Here is a 27,517-nt window from a genome sequence, read left to right on the forward strand (position 1 = left end):
CCAAGAGTTACTCATGGAGTAAGGTTAGGATTCCTAGGATATTAGCTTTTCTACAAGAGGGTTAAGAAAAGGGTTTATCCGCTAGTTCGCTAAAGGGACGGATTTCAGCTCTGTCTATTCTTTTACACAAACGTCTGGCAGAGCATCCAGACGTCCAGGCCTTTTGTCAGGCTTTGGCTAGAATTAAGCCTGTGTTTAAAGCTGTTGCTCCTCCGTGGAGCTTAAACTTGGTTCTTAAAGTTCTTCAGGGTGTTCCGTTTGAACTCCTTCATTCCATTGATATTAAGCTTTTATCTTGGAAAGTTTTGTTTTTGATGGCTATTTCCTCGGCTCGAAGAGTCTCTGAGTTATCTGCCTTACATTGTGATTCTCCTTATCTGATCGTTCATTCAGACAAGGTAGTTCTGCGTACTAAACCTGGGTTTTTACCTAAGGTTGTTTCTAACAGGAATATCAATCAAGAGATTATTGTTCCATCATTATGTCCTGTAACGGTACCAACCGGATACCAAGGGTTAACACCAGGGAACAATGTCCTGCATAGGGAATCAGCAATTCACAACCCAGCCAGTTTTCAGGTTTAAACAGAATGACATTTATTAAAAGGCTATGCCTAGTATTTATGCAGGTTTGACCCCCCCAGATCGGGGGGGGTTGAAAGAATGCTGTACATTAGATGAAGGGAACACACCCTTGACATGATACAATAGATTTACCTTGCTTAAGCTGATAACAATTTAAACACAAGACACATTTGGCTTTTCTTATCACCTAAGCATTTGCTCTCTGAGGGTGATTAAACAATGGACTGTTTATCAATAACATTAATGACAGTGCACAATAGCTGAGGCTAAAGCTGAACACAGTTAACTCTTTCAGTGCTGACAGAAGGGTCTGTCACATCTACATAGCACAATATACAGCCTATAGACAACCTTTCTTACGTTATAGTCCAGAAGTGGCTAGGTTTGCCACAATGCTCCCCCAGAACCAAGCCGGCATACACAGTCTGATCCCAACGGATCGGCTTGGGGATGTCCGGGGCAACAACTTTCGGCTCAAGTAAGCTACGGGGTGTTCTCCGCCATCTGCTCCAACTTGGCTCAGTACTGCCCCCACCCCAAACATGGAAGCGTCTCTTCCCGGAGGGACTGGGCTTGGGTAGTCACAGGGTTAACATCAGCGGGATCCATGGGAGCATAGGCAGAAACAAGGGGGGCCAAGTCATTTCCAAGGAGAACATCAGCAGGTAAGTCCTTCTTGACCCCCACATTCACAAGTCTAGCGCCCACTCCCCAATCCAAATGTACCCTGGCAACGGGTAGGCGGAACACAGTGCCCCCTGCTACCCTCACAGCCATAGTGTCTCCAGTGTGCTGTTTCTCAGACACCAAGTTCTCTTGAAGCAAGGTCATGGTAGCACCAGTATCCCGTAGACCACTGACCTCCTTCCCATTCACTTTAACCCGCTGCCGGTTATTCCGGTGGGCAGCTTGCACGGGGTCTGCTTCATGTAGGCTGCCCCAGCATTCTGGCGCCTCTACGTAGCGGGCCGCAGGCTGAGGATTATGTGGGATTCCGCCGGCGGGTCTTCTCCAGGACTGTGCTTGATTTGCTGCATTTAGGGGACACTCTGGTCTTTTGTGCCCTAGTCGCTTACATCCAAAGCACCGAATTGGTTGTGAGTAGCCCCGCAAATTGAACCGGCCTCTCTGAGGGTAGTTCGTGGCCGGAGGCCGTGTGGTATAGCGGTGCGCCGGGGGTTGGTAACTGGCAGCTGCTGGGGTGACTGGGGGTCTGTACTCCACTCTAGCAGTGGGCAATCGGTATACTGCTCCCCCTGCCCCTTGTACTGCCACAGATCCGCCAGTGGGTGCTGTATCCGGCACCAAATGGGGAGCTATCAGGGTTAAAGTAGCTCCCGAATCCCGAAGTCCCTGGACCGACATCACCTCATGCAGAATTCCCAGGGGTTCCTCGGCTTGGGTGCTCAACACCTCATGAGCGGCTGGCTCCGTTTGGTAATGGTGAGCAGCCGCCCTTGGGGCCAGGTTCTGTCTGACCTGGTTCCAAGCTTGTCTGCTCCGATTTTGGGTGCACTCACGTGCCATATGTCCCCACTGCTTGCAGGTGTGGCATTGTATATTAGCCCGTCCGTTGTTAGGCTGTAGTCCATGGTGCCTCCTGGCATCAAAATGCTGGTCTGCTAATCTGGCTGCTTCGGTTAAGGTGAGGGGTTTTCGATCTCTCACCCATTCTTGGGCTTCTGGAGACAAGCCGTTAAAGAATTGCTCCAAGAGCATCAGTTGTCGCAATTCTTCCATGGTGGTAGCTTGGCTGGCCTGTATCCACCCCTGAGATGCTTGATCCAGCTTGTGGGCCCACTCTGCATGTGAATCTCTTTCTGGCTTGCGCAGGCCTCTAAACTTGCGCCGGTATGCCTCTGAGGTAATGGCATATCTTTCCAAGATCGCTCTCTTCACTTTAGCGTAATCCTTGCTGTCCTCCCTGGGTACAGCGCGATATGCTTCCGCTGCCCTACCGGCTAGCTTGCCTGCTAGCACCGGCACCCATACGGACTGCTCCAAATCATGTAACTCGCACAGTCTCTCAAAATCCTGTAAATACCCATCAATCTCATCCTTCTCCTCACAAAACATTTTAAATGCATGGTATGGGATTTTGGGTCTTACTGGGTTGCTGAGTGCGTCCAAAATGGATTCTGCTCGGGAGGATGCATTCCGCGGACTGTGTGCCATCACGTACTCCTGCACATCTGCCATTACCACGGATAGCATATCCCGTGGTACAGGTTGGGGTAAAAATTCCAGCCTGGTCCTCATTTCCCTCTGGTATAGGGTCTCCTCCATGGCTGCTGGAGGCGTAGCGCTGCGAGCTCTGTCTCCCTCCATCAGCTCAGCAATTAATATAGCCTTGGGTTTGCTGCTGCCTATCTTTCCCCTGGCTTCTAGCAGTTCCTTTTACGTTTGTCTCTTTAGCTTAGAATAATCCATCTCCATTCACTTCGGTCCCTGGTACTCCTTCCATCTTAGTCAGTATTGTAGTAATCCCCCTCTTCCTGAGGTTACTGGCTTGTGTAGTTGCTCTTCTGGGCGATAAGGTTCATTCCGTCGCTTGCCACCAATTGTAACGGTACCAACCGGATACCAAGGGTTAACACCAGGGAACAATGTCCTGCATAGGGAATCAGCAATTCACAACCCAGCCAGTTTTCAGGTTTAAACAGAATGACATTTATTAAAAGGCTATGCCTAGTATTTATGCAGGTTTGACCCCCCCAGATCGGGGGGGGTTGAAAGAATGCTGTACATTAGATGAAGGGAACACACCCTTGACATGATACAATAGATTTACCTTGCTTAAGCTGATAACAATTTAAACACAAGACACATTTGGCTTTTCTTATCACCTAAGCATTTGCTCTCTGAGGGTGATTAAACAATGGACTGTTTATCAATAACATTAATGACAGTGCACAATAGCTGAGGCTAAAGCTGAACACAGTTAACTCTTTCAGTGCTGACAGAAGGGTCTGTCACATCTACATAGCACAATATACAGCCTATAGACAACCTTTCTTACGTTATAGTCCAGAAGTGGCTAGGTTTGCCACATGTCCTAATCCTTCTTCAAAGAAGGAACGTCTTTTGCATAATCTAGACGTGGTCCGTGCTTTGAAGTTCTACTTACAGGCAACTAAAGATTTTAGACAAACTTCTTCTCTGTTTGTCGTTTACTCCGGACAGAGGAGAGGTCAAAAGGCTTCGGCTACCTCTCTCTCTCTTTTTGGCTTCGTAGCATAATACGTTTAGCCTATGAGACTGCTGGACAGCAGCCTCCTGAAAGAATTACAGCTCATTCCACCAGAGCTGTGGCTTCCACCTGGGCCTTTAAGAATGAGGCCTCTGTTGAACAGATTTGCAAGGCTGCAACTTGGTCTTCACTTCATACTTTTTCCAAATTTTACAAATTTGACACTTTCGCTTCTTCGGAGGCTGGTTTTGGGAGAAAGGTTCTACAGGCAGTGGTTCCTTCTGTTTAATGTTCCTGCCTTGTCCCTCCTATCATCCGTGTACTTAGCTTTGGTATTGGTATCCCATAAGTAATGGATGACCCGTGGACTGAACACACTTAACAAGAGAAAACATAATTTATGCTTACCTGATAAATTTATTTCTCTTGTAGTGTGTTCAGTCCACGGCCCGCCCTGTCTTTTTAAGGCAGGTTCTAAATTTTAAAATTATAACTCCAGTCACCACTGCACCTTATAGTTTCTCCTTTCTCGTCTTGTTTCGGTCGAATGACTGGATATGACATGTGAGGGGAGGAGCTATATGGCAGCTCTGCTTGGGTGATCCTCTTGCAACTTCCTGTTGGGAAGGAGAATATATCCCATAAGTAATGGATGACCTGTGGACTGAACACACTACAAGAGAAATAAATTTATCAGGTAAGCATAAATTGTTTTCTGGTTCCAGGAAAGGTCAGAAAGCTTCTGCCATTTCTTTGGCGTCTTGGTTAAAGTCTTTGATTCATCATGCTTATGTGGAGTCCGGTAAGTCCCCGCCTCAAAGGATTACGGCTTATTCTACTAGGTCAGTTTCTACCTCCTGGGCTTTTAGGAATGAAGCTTCTGTTGATCAGATTTGCAAAGCAGCAACTTGGTCTTCTTTGCATACTTTTACTAAATTCTACCATTTTGATGTTTTCTCTTCTTCTGAAGCAGTTTTTGGTAGAAAAGTACTTCAGGCAGCTGTTTCAGTTTGATTCTTCTGCTTATGATTTCAGTTTTTTTTTCATTATTAAGATTAAAACTTTTGATTTGGGTTGTGGATTATTTTTTCAGCGGAATTGGCTGTCTTTATTTTATCCCTCCCTCTCTAGTTCCACATCTTGGGTATCTGCTATCCCATACGTCACTAGCTCATGGACTCTTGCTAATTACATGAAAGAAAACATAATTTATGTAAGAACTTACCTGATAAATTCATTTCTTTCATATTAGCAATAGTCCATGAGGCCCACCCTTTTTTGTGGTGGTTATGATTTTTCTGTATAAAGCACAGTTATTCCAATTCCTTATTTTTGATGCTTTCGCTCCTTTCTTATCACCCCACTTCTTGGCTATTCGTTAAACTGAATTGTGGGTGTGGTGAGGGGTGTATTTATAGGCATTTTGAAGTTTGGGAAACTTTGCCCCTCCTGGTAGGAATGTATATCCCATACGTCACTAGCTCATGGACTCTTGCTAATATGAAAGAAATGAATTTATCAGGTAAGTTCTTACATAAATTATGTTTTTCCCTTAATGTGTTTCCAATTACTTTTTTTACCAGCTGCAGAGTATATGAAATAGCTGATTTTGTGTTTTGAAGCCACAACCTATTAAAATTGTTTGAGCTTGTAGGTATATTCATATTTTATTACATTGTGTACATATACAGGCTTCTTTATCTTATATCTGTCCGTAAACCAAAGACCAATACTTGGAGAGAACGATGGAAAATTAACATTTTATTACCTTATCTCTTCTATACCTCACTGGGGGTGTAATTTATTCTACTGGCTATGTTTACACAGCTTATAGCTTGGACCTAAGGCCAGAAACTTTCAGAATAGGTGGGGATACCAAAGGCTAAATAAACTATTTCAGATTATTATTATTATATTTTATTTATGAAGGCCATCATATTCTGCAGCGCTGTCCATGGATACAGTTCATTTAAATAAAACAATAATATAAAACTTGTAAGAGACAGGACAAAAATTACAAACACATACAGGAGAAATTGAGGGCCCTATTCCCATGGGAACTTACAATCTAGAAGGGTAGGAGATTGTGAAACAGGAGGGGAGCATAGCAAGATTGAGAAAGATGTTAATGGAGGGTTAGATGAGGGAAATGTTGTTGGGTAAGAGAAATATTATTGAGTTGGGTGGTAGGCTTCTCTGAACAGAAAAGTCTTCAGAGAGCATTTAAAGGAAGAAAGATTAGGGCAAAGCATAACATTATGAGGGAGAGTGTTCCAGAGGGTAGGTGCTGCACGACAGAAGTCCTACAGTCTAGCATGGGAGGAGGTGATAGTCGCAGATGCAAGGAGCAGGTCGTTGTTGGATCTTAGTGGGCGGGCTGGAGTATACTTGTTGATTAGAGAGGATAGGTAGAAGGGAGTGGTGTTTGTGAGCGCTTTGTATGCAAGAGTGAGAATTTTGAATTTAATTCTGCTGTGAATGGGGAGCCAATAAAGGGACTCGCAGAGAGGTGCAGCAGATACAGAGCGACGGGAAAGGTGGATCAGCCTGGCAGAGGCATTTAGGATGGATTGATGGGGGGGAGATGCAGGATAGAGGAAGGCCAGTAAGTAGGTTATTGCAGTAGTCAAGTCGGGAAATAACAAGGGAGTAGATTTGCTTTGTTGTGTTAGCGCACAAAAAAAGGTTGAATCTTGGAAATATTGTGTAGATGGTGGCGGCAGGATGTGGAAAACGATTGGATATGGGGGACGAAGGATAGATTTGAGTCAAGTGTAACTCCGAAGCAGCAGACATGAGGCGATGGGAAAACGGTGATGCCGTCAGCAGGGATAGAGAAGTCAGAAGCTGGCGTAGAGCTTGAGGGGGGATAAGGAGCTCAGTCTTGGACATGTTAATCTTTAGGTGGTGAGAGGCCATCCAGGAAGAAATACCAGATAAGCAGTTGCTGACATGAGAAAGGACAGAGGGAGAGAGAGCAGGGGTGGAGAGGTAGATCTGGGTGTCATCAGCATAGAGGTGATATTTGAAGCCATAACTGTTAAGTTTACCCAGCAAAGAAGTATAAATGGAGAAGAGTAGAGGACCCAGAACAGATCCTTGAGGTATGACACAGAAAAAGATCTGTGAGAAAGATAAGAGTGAATCCAGGAAAGAGCAGTGTCACAGAGGCCAAAAGAGCTAAGGGTCTGTAGGAGGAGGGGGTGGTCAACTCTGTCGAAGGCAGCTGAGAGGTCAAGTAAGATGAGTATAGAGTAGTGGCCAATATTTTTAGCAGAGAGAAGATTGTTTGTAACCTTGGTAAGGGCAGTCTCAGTTGAGTGTTTGGGGCGGAATCCGGATTGCAGGGGTCAAGCAAGGAGTTGGCGGACAGGAAGTGGGTTAGGCGATTGTAAACTAGTTTTTCAAGGAGTTTTGATGTTAGTGAAAGCAATGATATGGGGCGGTAGCTTTCATGAGAATTAGGGTCGAGGGAGGGTTTTTTGAGTATGGGAGTGACTTTTTTGTGTGTTTGAAAGAAGATGGGATTGAGCCGATAGAGAGAGAGGTTGAAGATGTGGGTAAGAGCAGGAGTGAGGGTGGAAGATAGGGACGGTATTAGATGGGAAGGGATAGGGTTGAGTGGGCAGGTAGTGAGGTGTGAAGAAGAAACTTCATTCTCAGTGGCTGGATGGAAGATGCAGAGGGTGGCAGAGGGAGTAACTGGGCCTGTTGATGGAATATTGCAGGTTGGTGTTGGGATGTTGCTTCGGATAGTACGTGTTTTGTTTAAGAAGTAGTCTACCAGGTCTTGAGCACTAAAGACAGATGGAGGGGGTGGAGCAGGAGGGTAGAGGAGAAAGTTAAAGGTTGAGAAGAGTCGTTTAGGGTTTGAGGAAAGAGTAGATATGAGAGAAGAGAAATAGGTTTGCTTGGCTAAGTTAAGGGCAGAAGTGTATGAACAAAGAATAAACTTATAGTGTATGAAATCAGGTTCAGAGTGAGTTTTCCTCCAGACACGCTCAGCAGTACGGGAGCATTTTTGCAAATAGCGTGTTTGCTGAGAGTGCCAGGGCTGTAACTGACGGCGTGATGTTTTGCACAGTTGAGGAGGGGCAAGTGTGTCTAGTGCAGAGGAGAGTTTTCTTATAGTGGGCTGTAGCGAGATCAGGGCAGGTTATAGTGGAAGTGTGAGGGAGGAGATTTTGAATGATTTTATAAAATTGGAGCGGATCCACAGCATGTAGATTTCTACAGGTGTGGAGGCGGGATGGAGAAGTGGGTTTAGCTGTTGCATTAATATTATAGGAGACCAGTGATTGTCTGAAAAGGGCGACAGGTGAGGTCAGATATAGAACAGAGGTAGTAAAATACGTGGTTGATGGAGTGTCCATCACGATGGGTAGGGAATAGGGTGGATTGTGAGAGACCGAAGGAGGATGTGAGTGAAAGAAGTATAGAGGCAGCAGGGGCAGACGGGTTGTCAATAAGAATGTTGAAGTCCCCAAGAATTAGGGTTGGTATATTTGTAGAGAGAGTGTGAGGGAGCCAGGCGGCAAAGTTGTCAAGGAATTGGGAGGTCGGTCTAGGAGGGCGATAGATGACTGCCACTTTGAGGGAGAGGGGGGAGAACAGGCGAATACAGTGGACTTCGAAGGAGAGAGATGGGATTGGAGATAGGTACTGATAAGTGCAGGAGGGGGAGAGCAGCAACTCCGCCGCCGCGTTTCTCACCTGGCCTAGGGGTATGGCTAAAGTGAAGACCACCATGTGTGAGAGCAGCAGGGGAAACGGTGTTGGAAGAAGATAGCCAGGTTTCGGTAATTGCTAAAAGGGGGAACGCGTTTGAAATAAACAGGTCATGAATGATTGTAAGTCTGTTGCAGACAGAGCGAGAGTTCCATAGTGCGCAAGTGAAAGGAGTGTGTGCGTATGGGATGCATTGGATGGAAATGAGGTTGTGTGTGTTGCTTGTATTAAAGTTTCTATAAGGAGTGCGTGATTGGGTAATGGTGGGAATGAGGGTGGGCCCAGGATTTGGAGAGATGTTGCCTGATGCTAATAGCAGCAAGATGGAAAGGAAGAGTAGGTGAGAATGAGATTTATAGCAGTGTGGGTATTTCTGTGAGGTGGTGCAGTTTAGTGACATAGATTTTAAATTAGAAAGTAGTTCATGAGAGCTAAGGTAAGGAGAGGAAAGGAGAGAGGGGCCAATATAAAGTGCATTTGGAGAAGGGTAAGGTATGAGCATGTGAGCCTGCCTGTGGTATAGGCATGAGACTGTTGTAAGGAAAAGCAGTCCTGAAAACAGTAAAATATTAAGTGCAAAAGATTGTTTTTTAAATGAAAATATTTAGCTTGCTTAGAGAGATGGAATACTCTGCAAACGCTCAGACCCCAGCAAACACTATCCCCTAACTGGTCTTCAATTTAGAAGGCTACAGCAGACAGCTGAGTTTAATTGATTGGAGAAAGGGAGATAAGTTACACCCAGGTGAGAAGACTAAGAATTGCAACAAGATCAGAGGGATAGATTCAAGAAAGGAAATTGGGTGGGGATTAATTAATGAATTTGTTAAGCAAAATTAGATAATAAAGAGATGCACATGCTGGGGACAGGATAAGAGCAGATTATAGGAGTAGATAGTGGGTTAAAGTGACACCCAGGGGTTAAGAACAATGTAATAAATCCAGCAAAAACAAAGGTTTTTAAAGGGACGTACCTGAAAGTAAATGAGAAATAGCAGAGTTAGATTCAGTAGATGTTGGGCTTAAATAAGTAGCAATCTTTCAAATGCCAATATAAGGGTAAAGGAGCTACTTGTAAACACTTTAATACACTGAAGCAGGTAAAGTTGATCATTGGGAACAAATTTAAAGGGACACTGAACCCCAATTTTTTTTCTTTCACGATTCAGATAGAGCATTGAATTTTAAGCAACTTTCTAATTTACTCCTATTGTCAAAATTTCTTCGCTCTCTTGCTATCTTTATTTCTCTTGTAAAGGTGTATCCAGTCCACGGGTTCATCCATTACTTGTGGGATATTCGCCTTCCCAACAGGAAGCTGCAAGAGGACACCCACAGCAGAGCTGTCTATATAGCTCCTCCCCTAACTGCCACCCCCAGTCATTCTCTTGCAGCTCTCGACAAGAAAGGAAGTATCAAGAGAGATGTGGTGACTTAGTGTAGTTTTTACCTTCAATCAAAAGTTCCTTAAAGGGACAGATTTCTGCTCTGTCTATTCTTTTGCACAAACGTCTGGCTGAGGTTCCAGACGTTCAGGCGTTTTGTCAGGCTTTAGTTAGAATCAAGCCTGTGTTTAAACCTGTTGCTCCGCCATGGAGTTTAAATTTAGTTCTTAAAGTTCTTCAAGGGGTTCCGTTTGAACCTTTGCATTCCATAGATATTAAGCTTTTATCTTGTTAAGTTCTGTTTTTAGTAGCGATCTCCTCGGCTCAAAGAGTTTCAGAATTATCTGCTTTACAATGTGATTCCCCTTATCTGATTTTCCATGCAGATAAGGTAGTGTTACGTACCAAACCTGGGTTTCTTCCTAAGGTGGTATCTAATAAGAATATCAATCAGGAGATTGTTGTTCCTTCACTATGTCCTAATCCTTCTTCAAAGAAGGAACGTCTATTACACAATCTTGATGTGGTTCGTGCTTTAAAGTTTTATTTACAAGCTACGAAGGATTTTTGTCAAACATCTGCTTTGTTGTCTACTCTGGACAGAGGAGAGGCCAAAAGGATTCGGCAACTTCTCTTTCTTTTTGGCTAAGAAGTATAATACGCTTAGCTTATGAGACTGCTGGCCAGCAGCCTCCTGAAAGAATTACAGCTCATTCTACTAGAGCAGTAGCTTCCACATGGGCTTTTAAACATGAGGCCTCTGTTGAACAGATTTGTAAGGCGGCGACTTGGTCTTTGCTTCATACCTTTTCTAAATTCTATAAATTTGATACTTTTGCTTCTTCTGAGGCTATTTTTGGGAGACAGGTCTTACAGGCAGTGGTGCCTTCCGTTTAAGTTCCTGCCTTGTCCCTCCCTTCATCCGTGTCCTAAAGCTTTGGTATTGGTATCCCACAAGTAATGGATGAACCCGTGGACTGGATACACCTTACAAGAGAAAACAAAATTTATGCTTACCTGATAAATTTATTTCTCTTGTGGTGTATCCAGTCCATGGCCCACCCTGTCATTTTAAGGCAGGTGTTTTTTTTATTTATTTTTAAACTACAGTCACCACTGCACCCTATAGTTTCTCCTTTTTTTCTTGCTTGTCTTCGGTCGAATGACTGGGGGTGGCAGTTAGGGGAGGAGCTATATAGACAGCTCTGCTGTGGGTGTCCTCTTGCAGCTTCCTGTTGGGAAGGCGAATATCCCACAAGTAATGGATGAACCCGTGGACTGGATACACCACAAAAGAAATAAATTTATCAGGTAAGCATACATTTTTGTTTTTAAAAGCAGCAATGTAAATCTTAGCAGCCAGCCCATTTTAGGTTAAGCACAATGGATAGTGCTTGCTTATTGGAGGCTTACATTTACCCACCAATAAGCAAGCATAACCCAGGTTCTCAACCAAAAATGCGCTGGTCCTATGCATCGCATTCCTGCTTTTTAAATAAAGATAGCAAGAGAACGGAGAAAAATTGATTATAGGAGTAAATTAGAGAGTTGCTTAAAATTGCTGCTCTATCTGAATCATGAAAGAAAAAAAATTGCGTTTAGTGTCCCTTTAAGAGAGAACATATAAGTAAACTGTCCCTTTTAAATGACCAAATAACGTTAAGGCGCTATTTATAAACAAATTGAGACACTCCAGCATGTAAAAAATAAAATAAAAATTGGGAACATATTACAGCAGAGAATTATTTACAGAGGATTATAATTTGTTAAAAAGGCCACACTGTTTTGGGTCTCAAGAGTCAACACCAGAATTTTTGTTGTTTTAAAAGATAGATAATCCCTTAATTACCAATTCCCCAGTTTTGCATAACCAACACAGTTATAATTATAAACGTTTTACCTCTCTAATTACCTTGTATCTAAGCCTTAGCAGACTGCCCCCTCATTTCAGTGCTTTTGACAGACTTGCATTTTAGCCAATCAGAGCTGTCTCGTCACGTGCAAGAGCTCAATGTTATCTATATGAAACATGTGAACTAATGCCCTCTAGTGGTGAAAAACTATCAAAATGCATTTAGATTAGAGGCGGCCTTCAATTAGCATATGAACCTCCTAGGTTTAGCTTTCAACTAAGAATACCAAGAGAACAAAGCAAAATTGGTGATAAAAGTAAATTGGAAAGTTGTTTAAAATTACATGCCCTATTTGAAACAGGAAAGGTTTTTTTGGGACTTGACTGTCCCTTTAACAAATTCTGATGCATTGAGGAAGCTGGGGGTCATTTAGAATACCAGGTTTGTTCACCTTTCATAGAATCTGATATTCTCTTAGCAGGGGCTAAAGTTTTAGAGAAGCATTAAAGGACCAATTCACTCAGGAGCTGCAATTGCTTAGCTGTAATAACATAATAACATGCTTTTACAAAATAAAATCGATGCATAAACATGAAATTAGCAACATAAAAACATATTTTCTCTTGTATGGTGTATCCAGTCCACGGATTCATCCTTTACTTGTGGGATATTCTCCTTCCCTACAGGAAGTGGCAAAGAGAGCACACAGCAGAGCTGTCCATATAGCTCCCCCTCTAGCTCCACCCCCCGGTCATTCTCTTTGCCGGCTCTAAGCAATCGGAAGGGTAAAGTGAATGTGGTGTTAGAATTGTAGTTTTTATTTTCTACAAGCAAAAGTTTATTTTAAATGGTACCGGTGCGTACTATTTACTCTCTAGCAGAAAAGAGATGAAGATTTCTGCATGGAGGAAGATGATTTTAGCATGTTGTAACTAAAATCCACTGCTGCACCCACAAAGGACTGAGGAGTACAAGAAAACTTCAGTTGGGGGGGAACGGTTTGCAGGTCAGGCTGCAATAAGGTATGTTCAGTCATTTATTGCTAGAAAAGACTGATAAGATCCCCATGAGGGAAGGGTAAGCTGTATTCAGAGACTAAGTATGGAATTGCTAGCTTACATAACAGGGCTAATTTATGCTGGTTGACACTACTTAATGGCAAACGGTTTTTATTGAAAAATATCGTTTTTTGAGACACTTTGAAGGTCCCTTTGGGTTTCTTTCAGGGGTTGTTACCCACATGGCTATTATTAAAACACTTAGGAGTGTTTCTTTAGGCCTCACAACACCGGAGTAAGGTGGGAGGGGCCTAATTTTGCGCCTCAGATGCGCAGTTTTAGTGACTAGAACTTCAGGCTGTTTCACATGGAGGGTCCTGCTACAGTTTGAGGGCCCATAAGAAGCTTTTTCCCCACAAATCTGACTCCTAAGGGCAGGTAGGGCCACAGCAGAACTGTGGCAAGGTGCTGAAGTTGTTTTAACCGGTCTGTTGGCTTCATATCAATCCGGTTTGGGCATTAAGGGGTTAATCGGTTTTATTGCTAGTGGTGCAATCTTACTAATGCTTTAGGTACATACTGTGAAAATTTCGAAAAGTTTGCTGCATTTTTCACTGTTTTGGAAAAATTGTGTGCCTTTTTATCTCTTAAAGGCACAGTAACGTTTTTTGCAAAGTGTGTTTTTACTTGATTAAAGTGATTTCTAAGCCTATTTACCTTACTACTAGTCTGTTAAACATGTCTGACACCAAGGAAAATCCTTGTTCAATGTGTTTAGAAGCCATGGTGGAACCCCCTCTCAGAATGTGTCCCACTTGTACTGATATGTCTATACACTTTAAAGAACATATTGTTGTACTTAAAAATGTGGCCCTAGATGATTCTCAGATAGAAGGTAATGAGGTTAGCCCGTTAACCTCTCCCCAAGTGTCACAACCAGTTCGGGCCTGAATTGAAAGAGATTATTTCAGAAATCACTGGGGGAAAAGGCCATGCTCTCCCCCAGGTAAAGTCCTTCAAGACGAAGAACAAACAAAATAATTTTCGTTCCTTTCGGAATTTCAGGAGCGGTCTTGCTTCATCCTCCCCTGCTGCAAAGCAAGAGGGTAACACTTCACAACCCAGAGCAGCCTGGAAGCCTTCCCAGGGCTGGAACAAGGGTAAACAGGCCAAGAAGCCTGCTGCTGCCTCTAAGACAGCATGAAGGGGTAGCCCCCGATCCGGGACCGGATCTAGTAGGGGGCAGTCTCTCTCTCTCTCTTCGCTCAGGCCTGGGCAAGAGACGTACACGATCTTTGGGCCTTAGAGATTGTATCCCAGGGATATCTTCTAGAATTCAAGGACTCCCCTCCAAGGGGAAGGTTCCATATTTCTCGTCTGTCTTCAGACATGACAAAGAAAGAGGCGTTCTTACGCTGTGTAGAAGACCTACATACAATGGGAGTGATCCACCCAGTTCCAATTGCGGAACAAGGGCTGGGGTTTTACTCAAACCTGTTTGTGGTTCCCAAAAAAGAAGGAACGTTCAGACCAATCCTGGATCTCAAAATTCTAAACAAGTTCCTCAGAGTCCCATCATTCAAGATGGAGACCATTCGGACAATCTTACCAATGATCCAGGAGGGTCAATATATGACTACCGTGGATCTAAAGGATACGTACCTACATATTCCTATCCACAAAGATCATCACCAGTTTCTCAGGTTCGCCTTTCTGGAAAAGCATTATCAGTTTGTGGCTCTTCCTTTCGGGTTGGCCACCGCTCCCAGAATTTTCACAAAGGTGCTAGGGTCCCTCCTGGCGGTTCTAAGACCGCGGGGCATAGCAGTGGCGCCTTATCTAGACGACATCTTAATTCAGGCGTCGACTTTCCAAAGAGCCAAGTCTCACACGGAAATTGTATTGTCCTTTCTGAGGTCTCACGGGTGGAAGGTGAACATCAAAAAGAGTTCTCTCTCTCCCCCCTCACAAGAGTTCCCTTCCTAGGAACCCTAATAGACTCGGTAGAAATGAAAATATTTCTGACGGAGGTCAGAAAGGTAAAACTCTTAACTACTTGCCGAGCTCTTCATTCCATTCCTCTGCCATCTGTAGCTCAGTGCATGGAGACAATCGGACTAATGGTAGCGGCAATGGATACACCTCAGACCACTGCAACTGTGCATGCTCAAACAGTGGAATGGGGATTATGCAGATTTGTCTCCTCAAATACAGTTGGACCAGGGGACCAGAGATTCTCTTCTCTGGTGGTTGTCTCAGGATCACCTGTCTCAGGGAATGTGTTTCCGCAGACCAGAGTGGATCATCGTAACGACCGACGCCAGTCTGTTGGGCTGGGGTGCAGTGTGGAACTTCCTGAAAGCTCAGGGCTTATGGTCTCGGGAAGAAGCTCTTCTCCCGATAAACATTCTGGAACTGAGGGCGATATTCAACGCACTTCAGGCATGGCCTCAGCTAGCTGCGGCCAAATTCATCAGATTTCAGTCGGACAACATCACGACTGTAGCTTATGTCAATCATCAAGGGGGAACAAGGAGTTCCCTAGCAATGATGGAAGTAACCAAAATAATCAGGTGGGCAGAGGATCACTCTTGCCATCTCTCAGCAATTCACATCCCAGGAGTAGACAACTGGGAGGCGGATTTCCTAAGTCGTCAGACTTTTCACCCGGGGGAGTGGGAACTCCACCCAGAGGTGTTTGCCCAGCTGACTCAGCTATGGGGCACTCCAGAATTGGATCTGATGGCGTCCCGTCTGAACACCAAACTTCCTCTTTACAGGTCCAGGTCCCGGGATCCCCAGGCGGTGTTGATAGATGCTCTAGCAGCACCTTGGTCCTTCAATCTGGCCTATGTTTTTCCACCGTTTCCTCTCCTCCCGCGTCTGGTTGCCAGAATCGAGCAGGAGAGGGCTTCAGTGATTCTAATAGCGCCTGCGTGGCCACGCAGGACCTGGTATGCAGACCTAGTGGACATGTCCTCTGTGCCACCATGGACACTACCAGTGAGGCAGGACCTTCTAATACAAGGTCCTTTCAAACATCCATATCTAATTTCTCTGCGTCTGACTGCTTGGAGATTGAACGCCTAATTCTATCAAAGCGTGGGTTCTCTGAGTCGGTTATTGATACCCTGATTCAGGCTAGAAAGCCTGTCACCAGGAAGATCTACCATAAGATTTGGTGAAAATATCTTTTTTGGTGCGAATCCAAGGGTTACTCATGGAGTAAGGTTAGGATTCCCAGGATTTTGTCCTTTCTCCAAGATGGATTGGAGAAAGGATTATCAGCTAGTTCCTTAAAGGGACAGATATCTGCCTTGTCTATTTTTTCACAAACGTCTGGCAGAGGTACCAGACGTTCAAACGTTTAGTCAGGCTTTAGTCAGAATCAAGCCTGTTTATAGACTTGTGGCTCCGCCATGGAGTCTGAATTTAGTTCTTTCAGTTCTGCAAGGGGTTCCGTTTGAACCTTTACATTCCATAGATATTAAGCTTTTATCTTGGAAAGTTTTGTTTTTGGTAGCTATCTCTTCTGCTCGAAGAGTTTCAGAGATATCTGCTTTACAGTGTGAGTCACCTTACCTGGTGTTCCATGCGGATAAGGTAGTTTTACGTACCAAACCCGGTTTTCTTCCTAAGGTTGTGTCTAATAAGAATATTAACCAGGAAATTGTTGTTCCTTCTCTGTGTCCTAATCCTTCTTCGAAGAAGGAACGTCTGTTACACAATCTTGATGTGGTTCGTGCTTTAAAGTTCTATTTACAATCAACTAAGGATTTTAGACAAACAACTTCTTTGTTTGTTATCTCTTCTGGTAAGAGGAGAGGTCAGAAGGCGACCGCTACCTCTCTTTCCCTTTGGCTGAAAAGCATCATCCGTTTGGCCTATGAGACTGCTGGCCAGCAGCCTCCTGAAAGAATTACTGCTTATTCTACCAGAGCAGTGGCTTCCACATGGGCTTTTAAAAATGAGGCTTCTGTTGAACAGATTTGTAAGGCAGCGACTTGGTCTTTGCTGCATACTTTTTCCAAATTTTACAAATTCGATACTTTTGCTTCTTCGGAGGCTATTTTTGGGAGAAAGGTTTTACAAGCAGTGGTGCCTTCCGTTTAAGGTACCTGTCTTGTTCCCTCCCTTCATCCGTGTCCTAAAACTTTGGTATTGGTATCTCACAAGTAAAGGATGAATCCGTGGACTGGATACACCTTACAAGAGAAAACAGAATTTATGCTTACCTGATAAATTACTTTCTCTTGTGGTGTATCCAGTCCACGGCCCGCCCTGGCTCTAAGTCAGGTAGATTTTTTTGTTTAAACTAGTCACCAGTGCACCCTATGGTTTCTCCTTTTTCTTCCTAACCTTCGGTCGAATGACTGGGGGGTGGAGCTAGAGGGGGAGCTATATGGACAGCTCTGCTGTGTGCTCTCTTTGCCACTTCCTGTAGGGAAGGAGAATATCCCACAAGTAAAGGATGAATCCGTGGACTGGATACACCACAAGAGAAAGTAATTTATCAGGTAAGCATAAATTCTGGTTTTTTTACATTTTTATTTTGCACCCTAGCTTTTGATTTCAACACTCCAGGAATTCCCAGATAAAAGGGCTGGGCAACAAAGATTCTTAGCACGTCCCTTGACCAATCAATTTTAGCTATTTTATTCTATGCAAATGATGTCATATACATGGTAATCAGGAATGCTGATACTATTATCACTGCTCCGGTTAGCAGTTATATACATAAGGCATATTTAGTCATCATGCTTTTGCTGAGGATTTATAAATGAAGCCATTTCAGATATTTATGTGAGAAATCAGAAAGCAAGCACAAACATAAACCCTCAGATGATCCCTGTTAGTAATGTAAATGAAACCTTCGGCATTGTATTGTAGATTTCAGACACCGCCCACAGGTTATCCCTCATAGCCGTCATGTAATGCATATAGCCTTCTGAGATGCATTCTGTGCTTCCTCGCTTTGGAATGTATATGTTACATACAGGTCAGTGTCAAGAGTGTATGTGAAAAGCAATGAGCAATTCCGGAGAACGTAAAGAAAATTATTGAAGATTTATGTTTTTGTGTTTTGCGACTGGAATTTGTTTTTGACATACACTCTTGACACTGACCTGTATGTCATAGCTACATTTCACAGAGATAAAGCACAGAATGCATCTCAGGAGGATATATGCTTTACGTTAGGGCTATGAGGGATAACGTGGGCTGTGTCTGAAATTCACAATACAATACTGAAGGTTTCATTCACATTACTAACAAGGATCATCTGAGGGTTTATGAGTGCTCTCCGTGTTCACACTTTCAATTACCTCATCAGGAGTGCTTTCAATTAAAAATAAAACATTTTTTGGGTGAACTGTCCCTTTAAAGGTATATGAAACCCAATTTTTTTCTTTCATGATTCCAATAGAGCAGCAATTTTATGCAACTTTCTTATTTACTCCTATTATCAAATTTTCTTCGTTCTCTTGGTATCTTTATTTGAATAAGCTGGAATGTTAGCTTAGAAACCAGCCCATTTTTGGTTCAGGACCTGGGTAGCACTTCCTGATTAGTGGCTACTTCCAGTGCCGTTTGCAGCTCTTGTACAGAATCCGGAGCGGCTTAGTGGTGGTAAGAGACGGATCAGGCACATTCACGATACTCTGAGCGGGAAATGAGTGCTTGCGTGTTACCACTCCAAGATGCAATAGGATGAAACATCCAGTAAGCACTGTCCTTAAAGGTACAGTCTACACCAGAATTTTTATTGTTTTAAAAGATAGATAATCCCTTGTTTACCCATTCCCTAGTTTTGCATAACCAACAGTTATATTTCTTTCATGTAATTAACAAGAGTCCATGAGCTAGTGACGTATGGGATATACATTCCTACCAGGAGGGGCAAAGTTTCCCAAACCTTAAAATGCCTATAAATACACCCCTCACCACACCCACAAATCAGTTTTACAAACTTTGCCTCCAAGGGAGGTGGTGAAGTAAGTTTGTGCTAGATTCTACGTTGATATGCGCTCCGCAGCAAGTTGGAGCCCGGTTTTCCTCTCAGCGTGCAGTGAATGTCAGAGGGATGTGAGGAGAGTATTGCCTATTGAATGCAGTGATCTCCTTCTACGGGGTCTATTTCATAAGGTTCTCTGTTATCGGTCGTAGAGATTCATCTCTTACCTCCCTTTTCAGATCGACGATATACTCTTATATTTACCATTTCCTCTACTGATTCTCGTTTCAGTACTGGTTTGGCTTTCTACAAACATGTAGATGAGTGTCCTGGGGTAAGTAAGTCTTATTTTCTGTGACACTCTAAGCTATGGTTGGGCACTTTATTTATAAAGTTCTAAATATATGTATTCAAACATTTATTTGCCTTGACTCAGAATGTTCAACTTTCCTTATTTCCAGACAGTCAGTTTCATATTTGGGATTATGCTTTAAATTATCATATTTTTTCTTACCTCAAAAATTTGACTTTTTTCCCTGTGGGCTGTTAGGCTCGCGGGGGCTGAAAATGCTTCATTTTATTGTGTCATTCTTGGCGCGGACTTTTTTGGCGCAAAAATTCTTTTCCGTTTCCGGCGTCATACGTGTCGCCGGAAGTTGCGTCATTTTTGACGTTATTTTGCGCCAAAAATGTCGGCGTTCCGGATGTGGCGTCATTTTTGGCGCCAAAAGCATTTAGGCGCCAAATAATGTGGGCGTCTTATTTGGCGCCAAAAAATATGGGCGTCGCTTTTGTCTCCACATTATTTCAGTCTCATTTTTCATTTGCTTCTGGTTGCTAGAAGCTTGATGTTTGGCATTTTTTTCCCATTCCTGAAACTGTCTTATAAGGAATTTGATCTATTTTGCTTTATATGTTGTTTTTTCTCTTACATATTGCAAGATGTCTCACGTTGCATCTGAGCCAGAAGATACTACAGGAAAACCACTGCCTGCTGGATCTACCAAAGCTAAGTGTATCTGCTGTAAACTTTTGGTAGCTATTCCTCCAGCTGTTGTTTGTAATAATTGTCATGACAAACTTGTTAAAGCAGATAATATTTCCTTTAGTGATGTACCATTGCCTGTTGCAGTTCCCTCAACATCTAAGGTGCAGAATGTTCCTGATAACATAAGAGATTTTGTTTCTGAATCCATAAAGAAGGCTTTGTCTGTTATTTCTCCTTCTAGTAAACGTAAAAAGTCTTTTAAATCTTCTCTCTCTACAGATGAATTTTTAAATGAACACCATCATTCTGATTCTTTGGACTCTTCTGGTTCAGAGGATTCTGTCTCAGAGATTGATGCTGATAAATCTTCATATTTATTTAAGATGGAATTTATTCGCTCTTTACTTAAAGAAGTACTAATTGCTTTAGAAATAGAGGATTCTAGTCCTCTTGATACTAATTCTATACGTTTGGATAAGGTTTTTAAAGCTCCTGCGGTTATTCCAGAAGTCTTTCCTGTTCCTAATGCTATTTCTGCAGTAATTGCTAAGGAATGGGATAAATTGGGTAATTCATTTACTCCTTCTAAACGTTTTAAGCAATTATATCCTTTTCCGCCTGACAGGTTAGAATTTTGGGACAAAATCCCTAAAGTTGATGGGGCTATTTCTACCCTTGCTAAACGTACTACCATTCCTACGTCAGATGGTACCTCGTTTAAAGATCCTTTAGATAGAAAAATTGAATCTTTTCTAAGAAAAGCTTATCTATGTTCAGGTAATCTTCTTAGACCTGCTATATCATTGGCTGATGTTGCTGCAGCTTCAACTTTTTGGTTGGAAACTCTAGCGCAACAAGTAACAAATCGTGATTCTCATGATATTATTATTCTTCTCCAGCATGCTAATAATTTCATCTGTGATGCCATTTTTGATATTATTAGAGTTGATGTTAGATTTATGTCTCTGGCTATCTTAGCCAGAAGAGCTTTATGGCTTAAGACTTGGAATGCTGATATGGCTTCTAAATCAACTCTACTTTCCATTTCTTTCCAGGGAAACAAATTATTTGGTTCTCAGTTGGATTCTATTATTTCAACTGTTACTGGTGGGAAAGGAACTTTTTTACCACAGGATAAAAAGTCTAAAGGTAAAAACAGGGCTAACAATCGTTTTCGTTCCTTTCGTTTCAACAAAGAACAAAAGCCTGATCCTTCGTCCTCAGGAGCAGTTTCAGTTTGGAAACCATCTCCAGTCTGGAATAAATCCAAGCCTGCTAGAAAGGCAAAGCCTGCTTCTAAGTTCACATGAAGGTACGGCCCTCATTCCAGTTCAGCTGGTAGGGGGCAGGTTACGTTTTTTCAAAGAAATTTGGATCAATTCTGTTCACAATCTTTGGATTCAGAACATTGTTTCAGAAGGGTACAGAATTGGTTTCAAGATGAGACCTCCTGCAAAGAGATTTTTTCTTTCCCATGTCCCAGTAAATCCAGTGAAAGCTCAAGCATTTCTGAATTGTGTTTCAGATCTAGAGTTGGCTGGAGTAATTATGCCAGTTCCAGTTCCGGAACAGGGGATGGGGTTTTATTCAAATCTCTTCATTGTACCAAAGAAGGAGAATTCCTTCAGACCAGTTCTGGATCTAAAATTATTGAATCGTTATGTAAGGATACCAACGTTCAAGATGGTAACTGTAAGGACTATATTGCCTTTTGTTCAGCAAGGGAATTATATGTCCACAATAGATTTACAGGATGCATATCTGCATATTCCAATTCATCCAGATCATTATCAGTTCCTGAGATTCTCTTTTCTAGACAAGCATTACCAATTTGTGGCTCTACCGTTTGGCCTTGCTACAGCTCCAAGAATTTTCACAAAGATTCTCGGTGCCCTTCTGTCTGTAATCAGAGAACAGGGTATTGTGGTATTTCCTTATTTGGACGATATCTTGGTACTTGCTCCGTCTTTACATTTAGCAGAGTCTCATACGAATCGACTTGTGTTGTTTCTTCAAGATCATGGTTGGAGGATCAATTTACCAAAAAGTTCTTTGATTCCTCAAACAAGGGTAACCTTTCTGGGTTTCCAGATAGATTCAGTGTCCATGACTTTGTCTTTAACAGACAAGAGACGTCTAAAATTGATTACAGCCTGTCGAAACCTTCAGTCTCAATCATTCCCTTCGGTAGCCTTATGCATGGAAATTCTAGGTCTTATGACTGCTGCATCGGACGCGATCCCCTTTGCTCGTTTTCACATGCGACCTCTTCAGCTCTGTATGCTGAACCAATGGTGCAGGGATTACACGAAGATATATCAATTAATATCTTTAAAACCGATTGTTCGGCACTCTCTAACGTGGTGGACAGATCACCATCGTTTAATTCAGGGGGCTTCTTTTGTTCTTCCGACCTGGACTGTAATTTCAACAGATGCAAGTCTCACAGGTTGGGGAGCTGTGTGGGGATCTCTGACGGCACAAGGAGTTTGGGAATCTCAGGAGGTGAGATTACCGATCAATATCTTGGAACTCCGTGCAGTTTTCAGAGCTCTTCAGTTTTGGCCTCTTCTGAAGAGAGAATCGTTCATTTGTTTTCAGACAGACAATGTCACAACTGTGGCATACATCAATCATCAAGGAGGGACTCACAGTCCTCTGGCTATGAAAGAAGTATCTCGAATTTTGGTTTGGGCGGAATCCAGCTCCTGTCTAATCTCTGCGGTTCATATCCCAGGTGTAGACAATTGGGAAGCGGATTATCTCAGTCGCCAAACGTTGCATCCGGGCGAATGGTCTCTTCACCCAGAGGTATTTCTTCAGATTGTTCAATTGTGGGGGCTTCCAGAGATAGATCTGATGGCCTCTCATCTAAACAAGAAACTTCCCAGGTATCTGTCCAGATCCCGGGATCCTCAGGCGGAGGCAGTGGATGCATTATCACTTCCTTGGAAGTATCATCCTGCCTATATCTTTCCGCCTCTAGTTCTTCTTCCAAGAGTAATCTCCAAGATTCTGAGGGAATGCTCGTTTGTTCTGCTAATAGCTCCGGCATGGCCTCACAGGTTTTGGTATGCGGATCTTGTCCGGATGGCATCTTGCCAGCCATGGACTCTTCCGTTAAGACCAGACCTTCTGTCACAAGGTCCTTTTTTCCATCCGGATCTGAAATCCTTAAATTTAAAGGTATGGAGATTGAACGCTTGATTCTTGGTCATAGAGGTTTCTCTGACTCCGTGATTAATACTATGTTACAGGCTCGTAAATCTGTATCTCGAGAGATATATTATAGAGTCTGGAAGACATATTTCTTGGTGTCTTTCTCATCATTTTTCTTGGCATTCTTTTAGAATACCGAGAATTTTACAGTTTCTTCAGGATGGTTTAGATAAGGGTTTGTCCGCAAGTTCTTTGAAAGGACAAATCTCCGCTCTTTCTGTTCTTTTTCACAGAAAGATTGCTATTCTTCCTGATATTCATTGTTTTGTACAAGCTTTGGTTCGTATAAAACCTGTCATTAAGTCAATTTCTCCTCCTTGGAGTTTGAATTTGGTTCTGGGAGCTCTTCAAGCTCCTCCGTTTGAACCTATGCATTCATTGGACATTAAATTACTTTCTTGGAAAGTTTTGTTCCTTTTGGCCATCTCTTCTGCTAGAAGAGTTTCTGAATTATCTGCTCTTTCGTGTGAGTCTCCTTTTCTGATTTTTCATCAGGATAAGGCGGTGTTGCGAACTTCTTTTGAATTTTTACCTAAAGTTGTGAATTCCAACAACATTAGTAGAGAAATTGTGGTTCCTTCATTATGTCCTAATCCTAAGAATTCTAAGGAGAAATCATTGCATTCTTTGGATGTTGTTAGAGCTTTGAAATATTATGTTGAAGCTACGAAATCTTTCCGTAAGACTTCTAGTCTATTTGTTATCTTTTCCGGTTCTAGGAAAGGCCAGAAAGCTTCTGCCATTTCTTTGGCATCTTGGTTGAAATCTTTAATTCATCTTGCCTATGTTGAGTCGGGTAAAATTCCGCCTCAAAGAATTACAGCTCATTCTACTAGGTCAGTATCTACTTCCTGGGCGTTTAGGAATGAAGCTTCGGTTGACCAGATCTGCAAAGCAGCAACTTGGTCCTCTTTGCATACTTTTACTAAATTCTACCATTTTGATGTATTTTCTTCTTCTGAAGCAGTTTTTGGTAGAAAAGTTCTTCAGGCAGCGGTTTCAGTTTGAATCTTCTGCTTATGTTTTTTGTTAAACTTTATTTTGGGTGTGGATTATTTTCAGCAGGAATTGGCTGTCTTTATTTTATCCCTCCCTCTCTAGTGACTCTTGTGTGGAAAGATCCACATCTTGGGTAGTCATTATCCCATACGTCACTAGCTCATGGACTCTTGTTAATTACATGAAAGAAAACATAATTTATGTAAGAACTTACCTGATAAATTCATTTCTTTCATATTAACAAGAGTCCATGAGGCCCACCCTTTTTTGTGGTGGTTATGATTTTTTTGTATAAAGCACAATTATTCCAATTCCTTATTTTATATGCTTCGCACTTTTTTTCTTATCACCCCACTTCTTGGCTATTCGTTAAACTGATTTGTGGGTGTGGTGAGGGGTGTATTTATAGGCATTTTAAGGTTTGGGAAACTTTGCCCCTCCTGGTAGGAATGTATATCCCATACGTCACTAGCTCATGGACTCTTGTTAATATGAAAGAAATGAATTTATCAGGTAAGTTCTTACATAAATTATGTTTTATATATTTTTTACCTCTGTGATTATCTTGTATCTAAGCCTCTGCAGACTGCCCCTTTATTTGTTCTTTTGACAGACTTGCAGTTTAGCCAATCGGTGATGGCTCCCAGGTAACTTCACGTGCACGAGCAGTGTTATCTATATGAAAAACATGAACTAACACCCTCTAGTGGTGAAAAACCTGTTAAAATGCATTCTTAAGAGGCGGCCTTCAAGGTCTAAGAAATTAGCATATGAACCTCCTAAGTTAAGCTTTCAACTAAGAATACCAAGAGAACAAAGCAAAATTGGTGATAAAAGTAAATTGGAAAATTGTTTAAAATTACATGCCCTATCTGAATCATGAGGTTTTTTTTTGGACTAGACTGTCCCTTTAATAGGACGGGGTTTCCATAGTTACCAGAGCACTTCAGCATTTTTTTAGTTCAAGGCAAATGGAGTAGTGGGTTCTACTGGGCAGCCAACAGAGAGACCAGTGGTAAAAGCCCAATCCACACATCTGTCTTGCACAATCGCTGCAGCATCTATGTCACCACTCAAGGAAGTTGAAATAACTACCTTGAGTTACTGCATAGGTGCTACACAGAAAGACAACAAATCTAAGCTTTGATTAAAGTGCATGGGAGCTATTTATTTTATCTGTCTTATCTCTTTGTTTACATGTTTTATTCCTACCCTCTGCTACTACCTTATCTTTTATACTAACCCCCCTGCAGAGTGGTGAATTCCAGGAGGAGTCTATAAAGTTTGGGTTGGAAGTGATGTATGTGGACAGCTGGGTGCGCAGGAGAACATACAACACATTCAAGGAAATCCTGGGCTCTGGAGTGCGGTATCACTTGCAGGTGACTCGCTGCTTCCTCACACAGCTATTGTGCATATATACAAGCACCACACCCTTCTAACATTGATGTCATCTTCTCTTTTAGTATAATGAAGTGCTACGTGATATTTTTTCCATGGGGGCGCCCCTCGTACTAGATGCTGCAGCCATTAAAGCCAATAGGATTTCTAGGGTAGAAAAGGTATGTACTATGGGAAAGCAGCACACGACTGCTATTGAAGTCTTTCATTCACTTGAAGTGTGTCTGTAACCTACAGCAATAAATGTCACGTACCCTTAAATGATAGTTTGACATTTTCATTGTATATGATTTATGTAATAATAGTGGCTTGGGGAAAATGGACTGTAGGTCTGGTGAGAGAAGGTATTTCTGTGTCTACAACATTTGCAAATCCTATTCACACTATAAATGGCGATAACTATAATATAACCAAGGTTATATTTGAACAACAAATAGAAGGGATTAATTGGAGAGTTACATCTTCCAACTTTGGTGGAGGGATTGAAGTATACTTAAAAATAGATTAAAAAAGGAAACTACTTTTGCACCTTTGATCTATTCTACTTTAATCACATTCCAAAGATGAAACATTATGACAATACTCCAATGTGTGAGGGGAAAAGGGTTGTTTCTAGCGGTCCATTTCAAATAAGTTCAATCAAGCCAACTCCAGGATTGAGGAATGCCACATTCCAATTTATCACATGGAAGATTAAAATAATAGATTGGCTAGTTTCCACACATTACCCAAATTGTTCCAGAATTACTGCCACTATGGAAAAAGCATTAGTTAAGTGGGCAGAAGGTACTAGGAGGGATATTATGGATACAGTTTTGGGAGGTATGGGAACAGGGTTAGGGGTGGTAAATTCTAGGGCTGCAACTAACTATTATTTTCATAATCAATTAATCGGCCGATTATTTTTTCGATTAATCGACTAATCTGATAAAAAAAGAATCAATTATAGTTTCCTATTTTTTAAATAAAATACACATACTGAGTGTTACAAATATAAACTTCAGACTAAAACTTTACATTAACACAACTGTTTGTCCAATTTTTAAGCAGCAGAGCACAGTTTTGTAATTAAACAAAACCAAAAACTGTTTGAGAAGAGGTAGAACTAAAAAGAGTTAGTTAGACCAGTGACTAGCAACCTTTTTTTTGCTGTGGCACACTTTTTTTACATTAAAAAAATCCTGTGGCACACCACCATCCCAAAATTTTACAAAATCACACATTCTAGCCTAATACAGGATATATATACAGTGTATGTGTGTGTGTATATATATATATATATATATATATCTGTACTGTGCTGTCATGCCATGCCTCCTACAAACTATACATGACATATTGACATTCATTCACAAACAATCATAATGATGGTCTGTGAATGAATGTCAATGTCATGGTTGTAAGTGATGCCTGATGAGCCTGTCACATACCTCCCAATATTTCAAAATTTGAAAGAGGGACACCCCCGCCCTTTGGGAGGGTGGGAGCAGTCTGTTGTTAACAGTTTTGCATCAGAACACAAAAAAATTATGGTTAAACAGTTGGTTAGGATGCAGGGAAAATATATGCAGGGCTACTTCACTTGTACCCACGAGTGGTACTTATCAGAATGTTTATCACTTGTTTTCACTAGGAACACCTGTCACAGAATCTCATGTTTTACGTCACGAGTTAGAGTTCCCAAATTTTATATGGAATGGTTCCCATATGGAACAGGTAAACATGTCTGGCTGCATAAGGTTTCCTTTGAAGGTTTTATGTCTACCCAACCAGGCAAGAATAATTTTTTATTCCTGCTGGCATAATCACTCATACTGCAATGGTTTTGTGGAGAAAGTTAATCACCAAGATATGATTTTTTCCATTAGGACAAGGAAAGGTGTGTTTTGTTGTGTTGAAGCCTAAAGATGAAGTGCATGTATGGTTTGACAAGTGTAATTCAAGGGAACAAATCACACCAGGGATTTATTGTATTACTGTTTACCCTGTGAGGATAAGTTCACTACAGTTTAACTTCACTGTCCCACAGTTACTCACATATAAAGCTACCTTGGGGGCTCCACTCATAACACCAATATTAGTAGGTAATGCACCTTGGCAAAAATGGGTAACCTTATTGCAAAAAGATTCTGTGTTACTGGAATATCTTAAAAATTTTGGGGAACATGTAAATTTCTACCATCAGGAACAAGAACTACAAAGGATTGAACATACTTTTA

The 27,517-nt window shown here is 42.0% G+C and overlaps 1 protein-coding gene across 1 annotated transcript in view; it reads left to right on the forward strand.

The window, feature by feature from the left end:
• The window catches only part of LOC128666521 (interferon-related developmental regulator 2), a gene marked incomplete in the record, with an annotated part of 214,898 nt that extends 187,904 nt beyond the window's left edge, over positions 1 to 26,994 (forward strand). The window contains 3 exon segments of the mRNA XM_053721174.1: positions 25,151 to 25,279; positions 25,364 to 25,459; positions 26,932 to 26,994. Coding sequence (XP_053577149.1) covers positions 25,151 to 25,279; positions 25,364 to 25,459; positions 26,932 to 26,973 — 267 coding nt within the window.
• Positions 26,995 to 27,517: the final 523 nt, after the last annotated feature.

Source organism: Bombina bombina, chromosome 7, assembly GCF_027579735.1.
Source record: "Bombina bombina isolate aBomBom1 chromosome 7, aBomBom1.pri, whole genome shotgun sequence".
NCBI lineage: Eukaryota > Metazoa > Chordata > Amphibia > Anura > Bombinatoridae > Bombina > Bombina bombina.